The sequence below is a fragment of the Pseudoliparis swirei genome, chromosome 12 (assembly GCF_029220125.1).
Source record: "Pseudoliparis swirei isolate HS2019 ecotype Mariana Trench chromosome 12, NWPU_hadal_v1, whole genome shotgun sequence".
Lineage (NCBI taxonomy): Eukaryota > Metazoa > Chordata > Actinopteri > Perciformes > Liparidae > Pseudoliparis > Pseudoliparis swirei.
In genome coordinates, this window is record NC_079399.1 from 17,229,979 (window position 1) to 17,252,355 (window position 22,377).

At 44.7% G+C, this 22,377-nt stretch overlaps 2 protein-coding genes across 2 annotated transcripts in view; one reads left to right on the forward strand and one right to left on the reverse strand.

Annotated features, from left to right (window-relative positions):
- Positions 1–275: 275 nt before the first annotated feature.
- LOC130203038 (serine/arginine repetitive matrix protein 2-like) overlaps positions 276–22,377 on the reverse strand; it is a 132,298-nt gene continuing 110,196 nt past the window's right edge. Inside the window, exons 9-10 of the mRNA XM_056428934.1 lie at positions 1,800–1,931; positions 276–356 (exon numbers count right to left, since the gene is read on the reverse strand). Coding sequence (XP_056284909.1) covers positions 276–356; positions 1,800–1,931 — 213 coding nt within the window. The remainder of the gene's footprint in view (positions 357–1,799; positions 1,932–22,377) is intronic.
- LOC130202955 (zinc metalloproteinase nas-4-like) lies at positions 4,424–6,436 on the forward strand. The gene is made up of 8 exons (XM_056428851.1): positions 4,424–4,469; positions 4,551–4,595; positions 4,696–4,742; positions 4,861–4,936; positions 5,015–5,129; positions 5,709–5,881; positions 6,082–6,163; positions 6,289–6,436. Exons 1-8 carry the CDS (start codon positions 4,424–4,426, stop codon positions 6,434–6,436), a joined length of 732 nt encoding a protein of 243 aa, XP_056284826.1.

Sequence of the window (22,377 nt, forward strand, 5' to 3'; positions counted from 1 at the left end):
GACGAACCACAAGACTCTGTCCCAACCAAAGAACGCTCAGCTGCTGCTCGCGAATGGGTTAAAGACCCTCGCTACATTAATTGACTCTGGTGCTGACGACAGCTTCATTGACGAGGTCGTAGTTCGTCGGCTGGGTATCGAGCAGGTACCGTTGCCATGTCCTGTTCCGGCCAACGCTCTGGCACCTTCCGGGGACAGTGACCCACCAGACAATGCCAGTTTGTATGCTCCTGTCTGGTAAAGACCATGAGACCATTCAGTTTCTTATCCTGCGGTCACCCCAGCATCCAGTAATCCTGGGGCACCCCTGGCTCCGCCGCCACAACCCCCACATTGACTGGGCCACAGGAGCCATCCTGGGTTGGAGTGCATCTTGTCACCTGATCTGCCTGAAACAGGCTGCTGCACCTCAGCAGTCAGTTTGCCCCAGCTCTAGATTGGACCTGTCAGGAGTGCCTACGGAATACCATGACTATCGGGAGGTATTCAGTAATGTCAAGGCCTCATCTCTGCCGCCACATCGGCCCTACGACTGGGCGATTAACCTGCAACCAGGCACCATCCCACCCAGTGGCCGCCTGTATTCCTTATCTGCACCTGAGAGAGAGGCCATGGAGGCGTACATCAGTTCCTCTCTAGCTGCTGGGATCATCCGTCACTTAGGCCTTACATTGACTACAGGGGCCTCAATGACATTACCACCAAGAACACTACCCACTCCCACTCATCTCTTCTGCCTTTGAGTTGCTGCTTGGGGCTACCATCTTTACCAAGCTAGACCTGTGTAACGCCTATCATTTGGTCCGGATCCGAGAGGGGGGATGAGTGGCCACCGCTGTTCATCGAGGTAAACACCATGACACCATGAGACCATTCAGATTCAGTCTTACCTACGTGGTTCGCCGCCTGCTTCGTTCTCGCCTTCGTGGGAGAGGGCTACAGTACTTGGTTGACTGGGAGGGCTCTGGCCCAGAGGAGAGATGCTGGGTCCCGGCCCGACATATCCCGGATCCCCCTCTCATGAGAGTTTCACCGCAGCCACCCTGATCAGCCCTCCAAGGGCTCTGTGCCCACAGGGGTTACCAAGCCAGACTTTGTTCGCTGTCTTCTCATCGGAGAGGAGTCAGCTTCTGATGAGGACAACTCACCCACCAAAGAGAAGAGGGGGGAGATGTCTGAGGAGTATTCGTCCTCCTCCAAATCCCCTCCGCCCACCCGGCATGGCGATTTGTTTTGGGACGTCAGGAGCCGTCCCATGAGGGGTGATTCTTCAACGGTTTAGCTCCATGCCTTCCTTTTAATTAGTTGTTTTCGTTCTGTCTACCTGTTTCACTAACTATCATGTCATTCCAGATTCTGCTTCCCACCTCGTCAGTCCAACTCCCTTCATCTGTGCTCTCACCTGCCTATGATCACTCCCACCTAGTCAGTCCCTAATTACATTCACTCCCTGGCCCTAATGCCCGTCTCACCTGCAACCCATTCCCTCATTAGTCCCTCACTCCTTGGGTCACTTCACTTGCACTTGTCCTCTGCCAGATTGTCTTGTGTTTTCCGACCAAGCCCTCCATCGTTCCATATTGTGTTAATCTATTTCTGCCTGTTTTATTCCTGCCAGAACTCTGAGTAAAGATCATTATTTGCAGTTCTGTCTCCTGAGTCGTGCAATTGGGTTTATACTAATCTTCCCGTGACATTTCACATCTTTGGTGATCAGGTCAAAAGACAAAATAAAACCATGGAGGAAATAGAACAGCATCTGTAAACGTGTGTGAAAGGAACAAAGGCACACAGCTCACCACTTTGCCATCTTCCAGAATTTGTTTGATGTCGCCATTGAAGAACGTGACTGTTTTGGTCTTCTGCTCTGCAGAAGTCACCGGGCCACACCCGTTGGAGAGAAGCGGCTCCATCTCGGGAGATGAAGACGTCTTCGTCGGTGCAAACTTGTGAACATGGTGTTCAAGTTGTCTAGTTTTTGATTTATGGATGTTTAATAGGGAAATTAAGTTTGTTTTATGATTACTAAAATTAAATAAGACCCTAATTCTTCAAGAAAGAGCCTCCATCCTTATTTAAATGTCAATACAGTTTCTTTCTCCAATTTCATTGACAACTGAAAGTTGGGTAGTTTGAGCAACATTTTCTGCAGCCTCTTTACAGTGGCTTTATTTATGATAAGGAAAACACTACATTTTAGGCCAGGTGATAGTAAAAAATAATATCTTATAGAAAATAATGCAGTTGTGCTCTTAAAAATTCTGTTGGTTTTTAAATATGTATTCTCCTAAAGATCAACTTTTATTATTTACTGTTTATCTCGGGTATTTTTTCCCCTCTTCCCACCTCTTTTGTGGAATATTTTTTTATAAATGTATAAACCTTTGGAATTAATTAGGTGATATGCGTTTCAGACATGATTTTTATACCTGTGTTCTCTGGGTGGGAAGTCGGGAAATAGTTTAAATATTCTGTGAAAAACGTTCATATTATTAGAATAATGCAATAAAAGTATTTATTATTATTACACTATTACACAATTTATTTAAAGCTAAATGTGGCTTCCACAGTTCTAGTATGCCAAAGAAAGTCTTCCAAAGTTTGAGTTTCTCCAGAGTGGCTGGAGGAAGCCCACTGCTCTGAAACACTGGTCATGTATTTATGTTTATGACAATTGATATTAACAATTTGTTTAAGTTAATTTCGAAGTCAAGTAGGTATGAGAGTTGAAGAGGATTCCAAATTTAAAAACAATAAATGTTTACAAAAGTGTGTAATTGTAAGATGCTGAATCAGATGTGGCGGAAGCTTTACCTTCATCGGTCTACTTTAGACTGAGGAGGGCTCATATCCCCCCCCCCACCCCCTCTAATTTTTTCGGGATCGTGGTCCATGTCGACTCCGAACTATTCATAAATTATGTCATATTCATTGAATGTGTTGTAACTCTGTAATGATTCCTTCTGTGCACATGACATACAGGACTGTCTCAGAAAATTAGAATATTGTGATAAAGTTCTTTATTTTCTGTAATGCAATTAAAAAAACAAAAATGTCATGCATTCTGGATTCATTACAAATCAACTGAAATATTGCAAGCCTTTTATTCTTTTAATATTGCTGATTATGGCTTACAGCTTAAGAAAACTCTAAAATCCTATCTCATAAAATTTTAATATTTCCTCAGACCAAGTAAAAAAAAAGATTTATAACAGCTGAGTGTTTGTCAAGGCTCAGGAAACCCTTGCAGGTGTTTCGAGTTAATTAGACAATTCAAGTGATTTGTTTAATACCCTACTAGTATACTTTTTCATGATATTCTAATATTTAGAGATAGGATATTTGAGTTTTCTTAAGCTGTAAGCCATAATCAGCAATATTAAAAGAATAAAAGGCTTGCAATATTTCAGTTGATTTGTAATGTATCCAGAATGCATGACATTTTTGTTTTTTGAATTGCATTACAGAAAATAAAGAACTTCATCACAATATTCTAATTTTCTGAGACAGTCCTGTATATTGCTTCTGTCCATCCTGGAGAGGGATCCTCCTCTGTTGCTCTCCTGAAGGTTTCTTCCCTTTTTTCCCTGTAAAAGTTTTTTTTCTATTTCTTGGGAGTTTTTGTTGTGAGGTCCTGGGACAGGGATGTCGTATGTGTACAGATTGTAAAGCCCCATGAGGCAAATTCGTAATTTGTGATATTGGGCTATATGAAATAAACTGAATTGAATTGAATATCCAAGTTTTCACACAACTGGATGGATGGACTTTGTCCCCCATCACATGCACTGAAACCTCCTTGAGAAACGAAATGAAGCCCTATTTTAATGGACGGTTTAACGTTGCACACCGAACTATTAAGACTTCAGCTGAGAATAGAAGCACAACAACAGAAAGAAAGAGTATAACGACAAACACCTGTCTCATAATCAGTGTGAAGTGATCACACCTGCTCAGCAAGCCCGCTGGATCACGTCTCCTCCAGATAAAGGTTTGGCCGAGGCGTTTAGTGAGCACTGCTCCTGTCTTTGTTGAGGTCCTGCTTCACTATGTGGTTTCTGGTTTTCATCTGCATGGTCACTGGTAAGAACTGAAGCCTTCAAACTCTGTATTGTGCTTAGCTGTGATGATCTGATAATCATTATCAATTCCTCTCCTTGCAGCTGTTGGTGGTGTGCCTGTTCATCCAACCCAGGAGGCCACAGGTGTGTGTTTGCTAGACTGATGAGGTCTTTATTCATTTATTTACTACACTAATATATACATATTTGACTTTCTTTCAACAGATAATGTAACTTCTCTGCTTAATGTGACGATGCCAGCCAAGTCTTGTATGTTTTACTCACAATGTAACCTACATGCCAAAATGTATTACAAAATGATTTAAATGACCAGAATTATATATATTTTTCATTCAGTTGACATGGTCTCTGTAAATCACACCCAGAATGGGACTGGTCCTCAGGCAGGTCGGTGCCATTTATATACATTTTCTTGAAGTTATATTTATTTTATAAAGGATGTGATTTAAAATTCTCCGATTTCTGCAGGTACGGTGACTTCAATGCTTGAGCAACAGCAGACCAGTGCAGAAGGTAGACTTGATATGTTAAATATATGTACTTCTATAAACGACAATACATTTACTTCTAGAAACGACTGTTTTCAACAGTGACTTTTTTCATTGTGTCGTAGAACTTGAAGACAATCAAAATGTCGAAGAGGGAGATATGTTGACTCTGGTAAGATGGAGAATTTAGGAATATCTCCAGCATGAGGGGAAATGCACTTTTTTTTAAAATTCGCATTAATGCACTAAAACCCGAGTTGTGTGAAACTAGTAGTGATGTCCGTCTTAAGTTCCAGGAGGACAGGAACGCTGTACAGACTGTGTGGTCGGACGCCATCATGCCGTACACCATCAGTGATGCGCTGGGTGGGTTTTTGTTGCTTCAATGTCTCTGACCAATAAGAGTGCAGAGAATATAACTTTTTTTTTTCTCTCGCGCAACAGCCGACCGAAAGGATAACATCCTCTCTGCCTTCAAGATGATATCGGATGTGTCCTGCATTCGCTTCGTACCGCACACCACGGAGTTCAACGTCCTCAACATCGAAGATGGCAAAGGGTGAGTTCATCCATATCACAAATAATATTTTGTCTCATTTGTATTAAGCCAAGCCGCCAAATGCGCATGCATATGATCTGGATTCATAAATGCACTTTTCAAATTGCAAAATTGATTCACAGAAGGTATATTCTTACTTAAATGTTGTAATGGTAAAACCAACTCTACTTTAGAAATAAGTTTAGCTGTATAATTGTACTGGAAGTAGGTTAAATGGGATTGTTGTGATCACATCTCTTGGACCATGTTATGAGTCTGATTGACTTGTCCCTGTACACAAGCAGTTGGTCTTCAGTAGTAAATGCTAGTATAGTTCCACTAACTGTAATGTGTCTAATGAGGACACTATTCATGGGAAGATGCTGCTGAACTTCATAGATTAAACTCTCCTCCCTTATGTTGAGGTGGACATTAGCAGGTAGATCACAGCCTACAAACATTGAGGCGTATGGCTTGGTGAGAAGTTGATGTTTAATGTCAATAGTGGTGCTCGACTGAAGAAGCTTAAACCAAAACTGGGCTTCTTTTTGGTGGTACTGTAACTCGTCTCTCGCCCCGCCGGCTTCTGTCTCTCTCCAGCTGCGCCTCCTTCGTCGGTTGTCAAGGAGGAGAACAGCCGCTGTATTACAGCAGCAAGTGTAGAGTGGGGAACCTCTGCCATGAGCTCATTCACGCTCTGGGTCTGCACCACGAACACACCCGCGAGGACCGGGACGAGCACATCACGGTGCAGTGGGAGAGCATCGTGCCAGGTGGGACGCGTCCTCAAATTTGTAATTTGTCTGGGTGTGCATTTTATCCAGTTTATTTTTATTAAAGGCTTCACAATCAGTTCTTTAGACTATGAAAATGTGCATTGAAATGTAGAAGATTGGTATGAAACCTTTGGACAAAGCTACTGTATGATTGTGACTGAACAAGACTAAATGAATTGGTCATTTCTGCTTTAAAGGGAAAGAATCAAACTTCAAGGTGCAACAGGGAAACACTCAGAACCTGCCGTATGACATCAACTCCATAATGCACTATGGGCCGTAAGTCATTGCCTCATTTATTTGGACCGTTCTATTGATGCATGTCATCTATATTTATTCTTTTGGGAGAATTATTATAAATCTGGATGCTTTGGCTATGTTTAAGCAGTTTGGTTTTATTGCAGGTATTTCTTCAGTCAAGATGGGAGTCAGACTGTGGTGCCCAAGCAGAGTGGGGCGGACATGGGTCAGCGAACACACCTCAGCGATCTGGATATCAAGAGACTAAACAAACTCTATCACTGTGGTAAGTTCTTCACTGTCGTGTCATAGGGTTTAGTGTCTGTCATGGCAGACGGGAGTGTCCCAACAATACAAAAGATTCTCTTCCTTTTAGGACTTGTATATATATATTTTTTTCTCATGCTGTTAATGCTAAAAGTACTTTATTTCTTCTAGATGATCGGATGTAACCCCAATGAGCTTCATTTACTGACCTGCATTGTGAGATTTAATAAAATGCATAAAATCTGCCTTGTTGTTTCTCGCCACCTGTAGCTGCTGAACAAACTGCATCACACTAGACCTGATGGTTCTGGACGCTCCTATAAAATTACTAAATGGTCTCGGGCCTGAATTAATTTGCGTTTGTTTACATTTGTACGTTACAAATTATCTGGACCCCTCGGGTCATCTGGGGAGATGTAACTTTTTTCCTCGGCTCAACCGAGCATGTAGAAGCAGCTTTGAGAGTCTCAGCTCTGATTGTAGACCTAAGGGCTGCAGAATGTGTCACTTAAAGAGGGCATAAAACATTAGCTACAGTTTACAATTAATTTAAATGCTTTCTCCTTCAACTATTTTACTGTTACACAAAATGTAGCAAAAGTGTATTGTACATTTAGTTTTTGGCAATATATACCTACATGTGATGTCAGGGCTGTATTGTATAAATATTCTCAACATTTACAAATAAAGCACTAACACAATCTAAGAATAGTTGGTAGTAGGAATATTCCACGATCCAGACCTCGATGATCCATCAGGCAGGATCTATAACATCTCATGGGGTCCATCGGACTGAAGTCAAAATACTCCAGGGAGAAAGCAAAGTTTGTAATGTGCAATAGAGATGCAAATTCATCCATAAGAGGAGTGAGGTGCTCAGTGTATCCTAAAATGTTCCCCCAGCAGCCTATTGGCCTATAGCAGCATATCAAGGGGCTGGACCAGGGCAAACCTGATTCAGCCCTAACTATAAGCTCTGTCAAAGAGGAAAGTCTTGAGTCAACTCTTAAATGAGGTGACTGTCTGCCTCACGGACTGAAGGTGGAAGCTGGTTCCAAAAAAGAGGAGCTTGATAACTGAAGGCTCTGGCTCCCATCCTACTTTTTAAGATAAAGGACAAGTCCCGATCCAAGATAACGGCGAGCTTCTTTACAGTGGTGTTGGATGCCAGGGCAATGCCATCTACAGAAACCACATCACCAGATAATTGATCTCTGAGGTGCTCAGGGCCGAGTAAAATTACTTCAGTTTTGTCAAAGTTTAACATCAATAAGTTGCAGGTCATCCATGTTTTTTATGTCTAAGACATGCTTGAATTTTAGTGAGCTGGTTTGATCAATAGATAAAATTGAGTATCATCTGCATAAAAATGAAAGTTTATGGAGTGTTTCCTGATAATGTTGCCCAAAGGAAGCATGTATAAGGTAAATAAAATTGGCCCAAGCACAGAACCTTGTGGAACTCCGTGACTAACGTTGGTCATCGAGGCTTCATCGTTTACAAATACAAACAGATCGATCTGATAAATAGGATTTAAACCAACTTAGTGCGGTGCCTGAAATGCCAATCGACTGCTCCAGTCTCTGTAATAGGATGTCATGGTCAGTAGTGTCGAACGCAGCACTAAGGTCTAACAAGACCAGTACAGAGATGAGTCCTTCATCTGATGCCATTAGGTCATTTGTAATTTTCACCAGTGCTGTCTTGGTGCTGTGGTGTTTTCTAAATCCTGACAAACTCCTCAAATAAATTTATGATGTTGAAAATCACAACTGATTTTCGACCACTTTCTCAAAGATCTTGGAGAGGAAGGGGAGGTTAGAGATCGGTCTGTAGATTGCCAACACCTCTGGATCCAGAGTGGGCTTCTTCAGGAGAGGTTTAATGACAGCTACTTTGAAGGAATGTGGTACAAGGCCTGTTAGCAAAGACACATTAATATCTAATAGAGAGCTGCCAATTAAAGATGGAACGTCTTTAAGCAGTCTTGTAGGGATGGAGTCCAAGAGACAGGTAGACGGTTTAGAAGTAGAAACCGGTGAAGAAAGTTGGTCAAGGTTGATGGGAGAAAAGCCATCCAAATATACACTAAGGCATACAACGGTTTCCAAGGCCACTCCACTTGAGGACAGATCGGCACTGGTTAAGGGCAGGAGATTATTAATCTTGCCTCTCATAGTTAGAATCTCTTCATTAAAGAAGTTCATAAAGTCATTACCACTGAGGTCTATAGGAATACTCGGCTCCACAGAGCTGTGACTCTGTCAGCCTGGCTACAGTGCTAAAGAGAAACCTGGGGTTCTTATTTTTCTCTATAACTGATGAGTAATAGGCTGCTCTGGCATTACGGAGGGCCTTCTTATATATTTTAAGACTATCTCGCCAAACGAAGCGGGATTCTTCCAGATTAGTTGAACGCCATATGCTTTCAAGCTTTCATGATGTTTGCTTTAGTTTGCAGGTCTGAGGGTTATACCAGGGAGCAAACCTCCTCTTCCTCACTGTCTTCTTCAGAGGGGCTATCGAGTCCAGTGTCACTCAGTGAGCCTGTGGTACTATCAACAAGATGATCAATCAAGTTAGACCAGGAGTCCTCTGTTATATTGAGACATGGTATCGAATCAAATGCAGAAGGAATCGCTTCTTTAAATTTAGCTACAGCACTGTCAGTTAGACATCTGGTGTAGAAACTTTTGACTAACGGAGTACACTCCGGTAGTATAAATTCAAAAGTTATGAGGTTGTGGTCTGACAGAAGAGGATTCTGTGGGAAGACCTTCAAATGCTCAATGTCAACGCCATAGGTAAGAACAAGATCAAGCGTGTGGCCAAAGCTGTGAGTGGGTTTCTGCACTCTCTGACAGAAGCCAATCGAGTCCAACAAGGAGATGAATGCAGCACTAAGGCAATCATTATCAACATCCACATGGATATTAAAATCTCCTACAATAATAACTTTCTCAGTTTTAAGAACCAAACTTGATATAAATTCTGAGAATTCAGATATAAACTCTGAATATGGACCTGGTGGCCGGTACAGAATCACAAATAGAATTGGCTGTAGTGTTTTCCAGGTTGGATGTGAAAGACTAAGATCAAGGCTTTCAAATGAGGTGTCGTGTAATTTAGGTTTAGGATTTATTAATTGGCTCGAGTCAAAGATGGCTGCTACTCCACCTCCTCGACCGGTGCCTCGAGGAATGTGAGTATTAATATGACTTGGAGGAGTCGATTCATTTAGGCAGACATATTCTTCATGGCTCAGCCAGGTTTCAGTTAGACAACATAAATCAATGTGATTATCTGATATTAAATCATTTAGTAACACAGCTTTAGATGACAGAGATCGAATATTTAGGAGACCACATTTAATAGTCCTGTTTTGTTGCACTGCTGAAATAATGGTGTTAACTTGTATAAGGTTATTGTGTACGACTCCTCTTCTGTTTTCTTTTGATAGAATTAATTTAAGTTTAAGTGGCCGTGGGACAGACACAGTCTCTATGGAGCTCTGGGAGGGACTGGGTGAGAGGGAGCGGATGCCCTGGGATGTGCTATGGGGGACACTGGGTGACAGGGATGACAGGGGCGTGGGGCTACTCTGTTTCCGCTTTATGACATGAACCCTGCGTTGTCACAGATATGGCAGTCCGTTGATCAACTTAGTTATGTTTGCAGAAACGAGACGCGCTCCGTCCAACGTGGGATGGATGCCGTCTCTCCTCATCAGATCAGGCTTTCCCCAGAAAGTCTTCCAGTTGTCTACTTAGCCCACATTATTCGCTGGGCACCACCTCGACAGCCAACGGTTGAAAGACGACATTCGGCTATACAATTCGTCTGTCTGCAAATTTGGGAGAGGGCCAGAGAAAACGACGGTGTCCGACAATGTCTTGGCATAAGCACACACGGATTCCACATTAATTTTAGTGACTTCCGAGCGGCGGGCTCGGGCGTCATTACCACCGGCGTGTATTACAATCTGACTGTATCTCCGCTTGTCCTTAGTCAGCAGTTTCAAACAAGACTCCACGTCGCCCGCTCTGGCCAACGGGAGGATGACAGCTAGTAGTTGCTGCAACTGGCTTCTGTGCTTTACTGGTGCATTTGCTGTAGTTAAGAATCCTCTTCTCAACCACTGGGGACCGTCGACATGCACGGCTCCATATGCATAAGCTGAATCGGTGTAAATGTTGACCGATTTCCCTTTGGCGTGTTCCAGCGCTTTTGTCAACGCCACTAATTCTGTGAGCTGTGAAGATGCTGGTTGTGGGATGATTTCAGCTGCAATGGTTGAATGTCTCTTGCACTACAGAGTATGCAGCGATTTTGCTCTCTTTTCCTCTGTGGCAGTGTCCAACAGTGAACAGTGTTAAGTCAGGACTGTCCAGTGGTTCTTTCTCAAGTCCATTCTGACCTTGAGATCTTTTCTTGCTGTCATGGAGAATGTACTTGAGGTAAAAAATGTGTGAACGCCTTGTTCTGTGTTGACCTCGAGCTCGTGACACATTACAGGGTTCCCAGTTGCTTTGTGCAACCTGCTCACCCCTCTCTATGGTCTTGCTTGAGCTGTAGTACATTAGCTATCTCCTCTATCCCTCCTTTTTCTGAAACAACATTTGATTCAGAAAACTCAAGGTGGGCGCATGTTGCGGTCGGCTTTTGATGTTTGGCCAAAATTCTTGCTTGGATCGACGTTCTTGTGATGTCTCTGGATATTCCACACTGACAGTGTTCAAGTGGAGAGTGGTGGTACTTCATGGTGCAATTTAGCAATGCACAATCCTGAGGTGCTGCTCCATCGATGGCTGTGATGACAGGTCCTCCTCAGACTCTTGGGCTGTGTCTACTACCGCACACTTGAGCACTTCGAGCACTGACTTTCAGTGCTCGAAGTGCGCCACACTGACGAAACCAGCAGAATTCAGTGCACTGAAAGTACCCGGATGGTGCACTGCAAACGGGCAACAAATGTAGTGTAAAACGATGGACACTATTCGCCCTAAACGGCCGCCATCTTGGCTACGTAGCGGAAGAGGAGGAGCCCTTTCGCCAGCTTTTCATTTTATTTCTAAAACAATGGCGGACAGCACAAGCGGTAGACCACGAAGCTACAGACCGTAAATGTAAGTATCAGCGGTAATTACACATTGTACTGGTATTACAATGTACTACTAACATGCCATTCTCAGATTAGTGAGCATACCTCGGTAGCATTAGATGCCATTGGATCTGCATGGCAGTTATGATAAGATAGCTGGGTAATCCACCACCCGGTCCTCTTGCCAGTCCGACGAAGGTGCACTTTTATCGGACACTTTTCGCTTGACGAGCGGGGGCAGGTCGGCTCCAGGCGCTTGCTCCAGCGGCAAGTCCGACGACAGATAGCTATGTCAGTCATCGGACAGTGTTAAACAACGGCTGTTCTGTTAAACAATCGAAATAGCAATTTTAATAATGGATTAACAATGGATATGCTCAGTTTAATAACGGGTGAACATGACACCGCGAACGTTTGCCCACATGCCGCCCGATAATTAATACCGTTACGATAGCTATCTAAGCTTGTCCTTCTAGAAATAATTGTAGCTTTCAATCATCGTTGTGTGTTTTTTTTTAATGTCGATTATGTATGTATTAATTTAAATGTAATCGTGGTCTGGGACATAGCACTGAATGGCTATCCTATTTCTGTTTTCTGCCCCAGAGACGTTTCCTGGAGGTGCTGGTGCTGGCTGGTCCTCTGCTGCCCTCCCGACATCTGCATCTGGCTCCAATGACCTCTGGCACAAACCTCACATCCACCTCCAGGGCCTTTAAGAAGATGGACCGCCATCGCGTCTTCAGTATCCCGAAGGACCACTCCACAACACACCTCGCCTTTGACAGGCAGCAGTTGTAGCGTGCTTGGAGGTGGTTGCGGACAGGCTGCCTGAAGGGGGTCATGAGGCAGATGGGTTGGGACAGGCAGGGGTAGCCACCATCCCCAAGGATACAGTATCCTGGTGGAGGGTATGACTGCTCATAGAAGATGGGGCTGTTTTTCAGGACCCTGGCATCATGCACTGAGCCTGGGTAGCCCACACACACATCTATGAATTTGCACTTATCATCACAGATGGCCTGCAGCTGGATGGAATGAAAAAGCTTCCTGTTAAAATAGCAGGCAGCATCCTCCGCTGGGGGCTTCACTCTGACGTGGCAGCCATCAATAGCCCCCACCACTCTGCTGAAGGCTGCCGACCCAGCTAGACGGGCGAAGCGGGCACCTAGGCGTGGGAGTTCCTCTCCTGTAGGGTGGCGGACAACGGTGTACAGGAGCGCAGCGATCTGCCCACTCATCCTGTGCACCATCCGGTGAACGGTGGCCCGGGGCCTGTCGAAGGCCCTGGCCACCACCCGATAGGAGGTGGCGCTGGCAAGCCAAAAAATAAAAAACTAGACAGGAGATCTCGGGGCCCCAACCGTGGTCACAGTCAGTGCCCAGCCATGACTCTCGGGTGAGCCTGAAGTCCACCCTCATGTCACTGTGGCCATCAAAATACAATGCCAGCAGTGGCATTGCAACATTGATACGGCAGCGCCGCCTGGGACTGGGTGGCTGCTGTAGAGTGTGGGGAGGGGAGGGGAAGGGAAGATTATATTAATATGTAAGTCATTTTATCAATACAATGTTGTCATTGAGGTTTTGTAGTCTTTTATTGCGTTTTCTGATTTATATTATAATTGATACATGTTTGTAACAATAATTAATATGCCTGTGTGTTCAATTGCTAATTGATTCCTGTATCAGGGTAAACTTCACTACAACAGACAGGCACGTGCACAGATAGAGCCCTAGTGGTGCTCAAGCACCAGCCCTTTTGCCCTGGATGAGAAAAGTGCCCTTTTTGCTGGAGCCCACTTTTTTTATTCATCAGTATTTAAGAATAAAAGTTACTCTTTCTGTCATCAAGTCCCCCCAAATGTGTTTTAATATCCGACGGGGCATTTATCTGAGAACTTCGCCCCGACATGCTCCGCGGCGCTCACGAGCTCACGTGCCCCCTCCCTCCTCCTCCTCCGCGCACCGCGCAGGTCTCCTCGCGCCACCAAGCGGCTGCATCTCCTTCTCCTCTGACCCGCAGCACCAGACAAACAGGTCATGACGGTGTTTGTCCCCTGACGTTGTTTTGTGATAAATCAACCACAACATTAGCGCTGCTGAAAACATGATGTCACAACTGGTCCGACGTTTCCTTAACAAAATAAACAAACAAAAACTCACGAAATCCGTGATTTCAAAGCCTTGCAGCTGTTTACTGACGTTAGTTATGTTTAGAGAATAGAGGGAGAGAGAGTGAAGAGAGAAGAAAGAGAGAGAAGAGAGAGAAGAGAGAGAGAGTGCATTCTTATTCCGTTCTATTTAACAGGGGCTAGTCTAGGATTTGCGTGGCCAGACTGAAAAAAAAATCATAAGGCCTCTGGTATTGTTCAGAGGGATGTCTGTTGATGTCGATCAATATCGCTCATTTTGAAAATGACGTAAGAGGGCAATACGGCTCCGTATCAGACCAGCGAGGAGGGCAATACGTGGCTGGCATGACTATCCATTAGCCAATCAGAACGCTTGTACTGTTGCTATATATAATAATTAATCTTTATTCATAAAGAAAATGTAAGCTAGCGGTCTGATGCTGCCAGAGGAGACGCAGGTCGAGGATGTATTGCATCATCAGTGTAATGCTGCTTATGCTTCAACTGTCAGAATTCTTTTTGTGGCATTGGGTGCCCTTTGTTGGTTTGTGCACCTGCCCCCCAAAATGTCTGTGCACGTGCCTGACAACAGAGATGTGTATAAAAGTACAGTCAGTCAAAGTAGGCCTATTACTGTGTGAATTCAAGCAGATGATGCCTATCATTTCAGTGGATAATTCTTAAAACTAATTGGAATCTAGGGACAAACATGTACAGATTTGTCATGTTTTATTTCCATATGGTGTGTATGTGGATTGCAAAGAAGAAGGCTACTTCTGACAAAGATAATTGAGAATTTAGCATACCTAGCTAGGAGAATTTAATTGCAACTACTACATGAAGCTATGCTGTGAAGGTAAGGCAAAATCACACAATTAAATTTACATATACCATCTCGACTTCAGCCAGAAGGCGGAGATGGGGTGGAGAAAGGGTAAACAAGGTACAAAAGAGGCAAGAAGTGCATTCATTTTGTCAGTTTAAGGGTTAGTATCATCGCCAGATTTGCATACGTCACTCCCGGCTTAATTTCGCAGGTGCCGTGAACAGATTTGCGTCCGTCACTTCCGCCAAGTGGTTAACGTAAGTGTTCCATTTGAGACAGCACTTATCAGCGACGCAGTGCACTGCAATACAGTGCACTGAATTGTAGTGCACTGTATTCAATTCAATTCAGTTTATTTGTATAGCCCAATTTCACAAATTACAAATTTGTCTCGGAGTGCTTTACAATCTGTACACATAGACATCCCTGCCCCAAAACCTCACATCGGACCAGGAAAAACTCCCAAATAACTCTTCAGGGGGAAAAAAAAGGGAAGAAACCTGCAGGAGAGCAACAGAGGAGGATCCCTCTCCAGGATGGACAGATGCAATAGATGTAATGTGTACAGAAGGACAGATTTAGAGTTAAAATACATTCAATGAATATGACAGAGTGTATGAATAGTTCATAGTAGGCATATTCCACGATGGAGACCTCCACGATCCATCAGGCAGATGGCGGTGGGGAGGAGGAGTGGGCGGAGTCTCAACAGTGGGTGGAGTCTCAACAGGACAGTGGCGCAGTCAGGAGCAGGAATTCCACGACCCAGACGATCCATCAGGCAGATAGGATCTATGCCGTCTCATAGGGTCCGATGACCCCATGAGACGTGAAGTCAAAAGGACTCCGGGCAGAAAGCAGAGTTAGTAACGTGTGATTGAGAGATGAAAATTCATCCTTAAGGAGAGAAAAAGAGGAGATAGGTACTCAGTGCATCCTAAAACGTCCCCGGCAGCTATAAGCCTATAGCAGCATATCAAGGGGCTGGACCAGGGCAAACCTGATTCAGCCCTAACTATAAGCTCTGTCAAAGAGGAAGGTCTTAAGTCTACTCTTAAACGAGGTGACTGTGTCTGCCTCCCGGACTGAAATTGGAAGCTGGTTCCATAAAAGGAGCTTGATAACTAAAGGCTCTGGCTCCCATTCTACTTTTAAGACTCTAGGAACTACAAGTAGTCCCGCATTTAGTGAGCGTAGCTCTCTAGTGGGGCAATATGGTACTACAAGCTCCTTAAGATATGATGGAGCATCACCAATCAAGGCTTTGTAGGTTAAGAGAAGAATTTTAAAAGTGATTCTTGATTTTACTGGGAGCCAGTGCAGAGCAGCTAGTGCAGGAGTGATGTGATCTCTTTTCTTAGTTTTAGTGAGAACACGAGCTGCAGCATTCTGGATCAACTGGAGGGACCTAAGAGATTTATTAGAGCAGCCTGATAATAAGGAGTTGCAGTAATCCAGTCTCAAGTAACGAACGTGAACCAATTTTTCTGCATCTTTTGAGACAAGATGTGCCTGATTTTTGAAATATTACGTAGATGAAAGAATGCAGTCCTTGAGATTTGCTTTACGTGGGAGTTAAAGGACAAGTCCGATCAAAGATAACGCCAAGATTCTTTACAGTGGTGTTGGATGCCAGGGCAATGCCGTCTACAGAATCCACATCACCAGATAATTGATCTCTGAGGTGCTCAGGGCGATTAAAATTACTTGGTTTTGTCTGAGTTTAACATCAAGAAGTTGCAGGTCATCCATGTTTTTATGTCTTTAAGACATGCTTGAATTTTACAGAGTTGGTTGCTCTCCTCTGGTTTTATCGATAAATATAGTTGAGTATCATCTGCATAACAATGAAAGTTTATGGAGTGTTTCCTGATAATATTGCCCAAAGGAAGCATGTATAAGGTAAATAAAATTGGTCCAAGCACAGAACCTTGTGGAACTCCGTGAATAACGTTGGTGGTTATCGGCGTCATCGTTTACAAATACAAACTGAGATCGATCTGATAAATAGGATTTAAACCAAATTAGTGCCGTGCCTGAAATGCCAATCGACTGCTCCAGTCTCTGTAACAGGATGTCATGGTCAATGGTGTCGAATGCAGCACTAAGGTCTAACAAGACCAGGACAGAGAGGAGTCCTTTATCTGCTGCCATTAAGAGGTCATTTGTAATTTTCACCAGTGCCGTCTCGGTGCTGTGGTGTTTTCTAAATCCTGATTGAAATTTCTCAAATAAACTATTATGATGTAGAAAGTCGCACAACTGATTTGCGACCACTTTCTCAAGGATCTTGGAGAGGAAGGGAGGTTAGAGATCGGTCTGTAGTTAGCCAATACCTCTGGATCCAGAGTGGGCTTCTTCAGGAGGTTTAATAACAGCCACCTTGAAGGAGTGTGGTACGTGGCCTGTTAGCAGAGACACATTGATAATATCTAATAGAGAGCCGCCAATTAAAGGCAAAACGTCTTTAAGCAGCCTCGTCGGGATGGGGTCCAAGAGACAGGTAGACGTGTTCAAAGTAGAAACCGTTGAAGATAATTGGTCACGGTTGATGGGAGAAAAGCCCTCAAATATACACCAGGGCATACAGCGGTTTCAAGGCCATTCCACTTGAGGACAGATTGGCACTGGTTATGGGCAAGAGAATATTAATCTTGTCCCTAATAGTTAAAATCTTTTCATTAAAGAAGTTCATAAAGTCATTACCACTAAGGTTTATAGGAATGCTCGGCTCCACAGAGCTGTGACTCTCTGTCAGCCTGGCTACAGTGCTGAAGAGAAACCTGGGGTTGTTTTTATTTTTCTATTACTGATGAGTAATAGGCTGCTCTGGCATTACGGAGGGCCTTCTTATATGTTTTAAGACTATCTCGCCAAACTAAGCGGGATTCTTCGAGATTAGTTGAACGCCATATGCGTTCAAGCTTTCGTGACGTTTGCTTCAGTTTGCGGGTCTGAGGGTTATACCAGGGAGCAAACCTCCTCTTCCTCACTGTCTTCTTCTTCAGAGGGGCTAACGAGTCCAGTGTCATTCTCAAAGAGCCTATGGCACTGTCAACAAGATGATCAATCTGGGACGGACTAAAGTTAGACCAGGAGTCCTCTGTTATATTGAGACGTGGTATCGAATCAAATACAGAAGGAATCGCTTCTTTAAATTTAGCTACAGCACTGTCAGTTAGACATCTGGTGTAGAAACTTTTGAGTAACGGAGTATACTCCGGTAGTATAAATTCAAAAGTTATGAGGTTGTGGTCTGACAGAAGAGGATTCTGTGGGAAGACGTTCAAATGCTCAATGTCAACGCCATAAGTAAGAACAAGATCAAGCGTGTGGCCAAAGCTGTGAGTGGGTTTCTGTACTCTCTGACAGAAGCCAATCGAGTCCAACAAGGAGATGAATGCAGCACTAAGGCAATCATTATCAACATCCACATGGATATTAAAATCTCCAACAATAATAACTTTATCGGTTTTAAGAACCAAACTTGATATAAATTCTGAGAATTCAGATATAAACTCTGAATATGGACCTGGTGGCGGTACAGAATCACAAATCGAATTGGCTGTAGTGTTTTCCAGGTTGGATGTGAAAGACTAAGAACAAGGCTTTCAAATGAGGTGTAGTGTAATTTTGGTTGAGGATTAATTAATAGGCTCGATTCAAAGATGGCTGCTACTCCACCTCCTCGACCGGTGCCTCGAGGAATGTGAGTATTAATATGACTTGGAGGAGTCGATTCATTCAGGCACACATATTCTTCATGGCTCAGCCAGGTTTCAGTTAGGCAACATAAATCAATGTGATTATCTGATATTAAATCATTTAGTAACACAGCTTTAGATGACAGAGATCGAATATTTAGGAGACCACATTTAATAGACCTATTTTGTTGCACTGCTGAAATAATGGTGTTAACTTGTATAAGGTTATTGTGTACGACTCCTCTTCTGCTTACTTTTGATTTATTTAATTGAAGTGGCCGTCGGACAGACACAGTCTCTACTCTAAAGTCATGGGTGGGTAACTGCTCGAATGGAAGAGCAGAGAAGGGTGTTAAACTACAACTCTGCTCCCGGTTCCTGATCTGAACCATGGGTTGTCATGGATTAAGTCCGGTGATCAACTTGGTCATATTCGCAGAAATGAGACGCGCTCCGTCCAACGTGGGATGAATGCCGTCTCTCCTCATCAGATCAGGTTTTCCCCAGAAAGTCTTCCAGTTGTCTCGTAGCCCACATTATTCGCTGGGCACCACCTCGACAGCCAGCGGTTGAAAGACGACATCTAGCTATACAATTCGTCTGTCTGCAAATTTGGGAGAGGGCCAGAGAAAATTACGGTGTCCGACAACGTCTTGGCATAAGCACACACCGATTCCACATTAATTTTAGTGACTTCCGACCGACGGGCTTGGGCGTCATTACCACCGGCGTGTATTACAATCTGACTGTATCTCCGCTTGTCCTTAGCCAGCAGCTTCAAACAAGACTCCGTCGCCGGCTCTGGCCCCCGGGAGGCACACGACTCTGGTCCGCGGCTTCGCTATTTTCACGTTCCTGACTATAGAGCTCCCGATAACCAGGGTGTGTTCCTCAGCGGGTGTGTCGCTGAGCAGGGAAAACTGAAGTGGTTGGTGCACAGCGGGCTTCTGTGTAGACTTACTACTCCTGCGAACAGTTACCCAACCATCCGGCTGCACGGTTACCGCCGGGGAACAGCTATCAGCTGACTGTAGCTCCGCGCCGACTACGGGAGAGGGCGGGCTAACTAGCATAGCTGTCTGAGCTTCGATAGCGCGGAGCCGTGCATCTAACCCACTTAGACCTGCCTCCAACCTAGCAAATAAACTACACTTGTTGCATGTATCGTTATCATTAAGGGAGGCAGGGGGATAACTATACATGAGACACACTGAGCAAGAGGGAGCGGGAGGGAGAGAAGAAGAAGTCATGCTCGCTGTTGAGCTGGCAACCAGAGTTTACCGGAAGAGTGAGATGATGCGTTCAGGAGCAGCTGGGGAAATCTGCACTTCTCAATCCAGCTGGGAAAATCTGCAGTGTACTTCGTAAAGTGTGCGGTAGTAGACACAGCCTTGGTCATGTGGCATTATTCGACGGTTTGGGCTGTTTTGTCCTCCTCTCGGTCGTCTTAGAGAAGTCCTCCTCTTCCTGGGCCTTCTTCTTGCTGGCAGTCCGGCATCCAATATCCAAACTGGAGGAAACATGGCTCACTGGGACTGTTGCCAGGGAGATATGGCTTCTTGCTTCTGTTGGGAGGCAGGCTGGTGTTGTCCTCCCTCTTGCATGAAGGTGCTCATGGCTTTGCTGACCTCCTCACGGATCTGGATGGCTATGTCAGGTGCAAGAGCCATCTGTTTTTGTGTCTTCTGGTGGTGTTTAGAAGCTTCTGTATCTTTTCCTGCTAGTTGTAGCTTTAGCAGTGTCATGGTCATCTTTTCTTTGTTTTCCTTCTCCTCTTCTTCATCTTCGATGTGCTGGGCAATGAGGTGGCTGATATATTCCTTCGATATCTCATAGGTGACATCTCTGTCGTGTCTGGTGCCTGTAGCTGATTACCAGACTTTTGCCGCTCGTGACAAGTAGGCCTCAGCATCTTCATCTGGTCTTAACTTGATGCCAGACAGGTTGGCCATGTCAGGGGTAAAGGGCCACCGTGTTCTGATGGCAGCGAACAGGTGTATATTGACAGTGTCCACATCTCAGCCAGCATCTCTCTCCAGGTCGTGTAGCTCTCTCAGTGAGGAGCATTTTGCCAGGATTGCCCTCATGTCTCCTACTGCCAAGGGAATCCCGGTGGTGGCAGCATCGAGTGCCTTTATCCAGGGGACTCCTCCTCCCGATGTGGGGGGCAGCTGGTCCGTGATGAAGTGCATATCCCTTGGGCTGTACGGCTTGTACTGGGTGACCCCGTTGCTCGGTGTTATGAGTGGGGCTTGGATATGCGGTTGTTCCGCTTTGTCTTGGGGGCACTTTGTCTGTGGCAGCGGTCTTGTGTGGGGGTTGGTATGTCCGTAGTTGATGCTGGACGTCATCTGTTGGCGGAGTCTGCTTGGCTCTCCGTGGGGACCTAGTTCTCTGGTCCAGCTTGTAGGCACGTTCAATGTGCCCTTGAAGTCCAATTCTTGGGATGAGTCTTTCATCGGGTGTTGGGGTGCAGAGGGCAGACTCATGCACGCTGCTCCATTGTTGACTGCAGGGGCTGGGGGGCAGGACTGATGGATCCTCATGGACATGGGGGCGGGGTGTCAAAGCATCTTGATGGGCCTGGGGATGGGGCCTCTAGGCGTCGCTTGATGGGCCGGGGGATGGGGAGCTCTAGCCGTCGAGACATCTTGATGGGCCGGAGGATGGGGCTGCCTCTTTATGCGGGGTTCCAGTCGGGGGAGCTTCTTCTTTGGGAGCGTTCTGGGCTTTGGCGCTCTCTGCTGGTCGGGATCGGAACCACTTCTTCCCTTGCTTCTGTTCTTCTGCTGCTTTGATGCGAAGTTTGAGCACTCTTATTAGCATAAGTTTCTGTTCTTATGTGGGCCCCTCCAGGGTTGTTACATTCAGTAAACCCTCTGCATGCCATTCCTGCTGCATGCCATTCCTGCACGTGCTTCCTCAGCTTCTTGTAGTGGTGCAGTCTGTCGGCTTTCTCCACCATATTCATGGCAGCGTAGAGAATGTTCTCTATCCAAGCGACAGGGGTCTTGATTGATGTCGATTCTGACATTGTTAAAGGGATCAGATCTGATAGGCTTAATATATGTAAGGAAATGTAAATGTAGAACACAGAAAATATCGAAAACAAATTTAGATCAAAATCCCTCAAAAAATCGTAAATCGATTTTTCGAAAGAAATTTAAAGAAAATTGATTCTACACTTGTAAAGAATATATATTATAGCTTAGCATAGCCTAGTATTGTTTGCATAAATATTATGTGTAAGATGGAAAACACTGAATGGAAGTTAAAATCTTTAACGGGGCCTGGACTGATCTAAAGAAAGATAACAGTGACACGGTGAGGTTTTGTGAGCCCCCCTCCCCGCATCACGTACATTCCGGAGGTGATCACATACAAAGAGCTCTATATACTCTCAGAGCAGGAGAAGGCAACAGAGACATCTACTGAGCGCAGATAAGATAAGGAAAGGTCCAGATGGGGCCATTATTCTCCGGAGCCCCCCTCACTGACCCCTCACATGCCCCCTCTCTGACCCAACACACACACATGAAGAGGCCCCTTTTGACAAACGACCTCCAGCGCATCCCACCCGGAAGAGATAAGACTATCTTAGAAAACTCCCGAGCTCAGACAAAGGAAGCTACATGTGAACTCTCTTCTCTTCCAACACTTTTCACAACATATGCTCTCATTGGCGGGCCACGAAGAACCAATGAATGAGCGACAGCGATGGAGGCAGAGAGATGAAGAACCAATGAGAAGACACCGCCCTCTCTTCGCTGGACCAATCAGAACTGGTCATGATGATTATTTAAACCGTTGCGCCCTCTGCTAAGGGCCTCTCTCTGGTCTGAAAACTCTAGGTATCGGACTGGAGGGGGCCCATGCATGATGTCTACTTGTATCCTGATTTCTGAATAAAACGCTAATAAATGTAAAGTAGAAGTCTACCGCTGTTTCTTTCAGTCAGTGCCGTCCGGGTGGTGTGTTCCTGATCCTCCAAAAACCAACACACTATGTGTCTAATTGTGGGTGCGGTGCAGTTGGGGGGAAAAAATGCAAATTAGGTAAGCAATACAGTTATACAGTGAAATTGAACAGCATGAAAATGTTAACAATCAACAAATGGGAAAAAGGTGTTATTCTAACCAATGAAACAAATGTTATTTTTTCTGTGAAATGGGACAAGCCGTTAATTTAAGCAACACGGTCAATTATGAATAAGCCAACCG

Excerpts from the sequence above, each read along its gene's own strand:
- LOC130202955 (XM_056428851.1), top strand. The coding sequence starts at position 4,424 with ATGGTCTCTGTAAATCACACCCAGAATGGGACTGGTCCTCAGGCAG. Across the intron at positions 4,596-4,695 it reads ACAGCAGACCAGTGCAGAAG|AACTTGAAGACAATCAAAAT; the intron begins GTAGACTTGATA and ends ATTGTGTCGTAG. Across the intron at positions 5,130-5,708 it reads AACATCGAAGATGGCAAAGG|CTGCGCCTCCTTCGTCGGTT; the intron begins GTGAGTTCATCC and ends GTCTCTCTCCAG.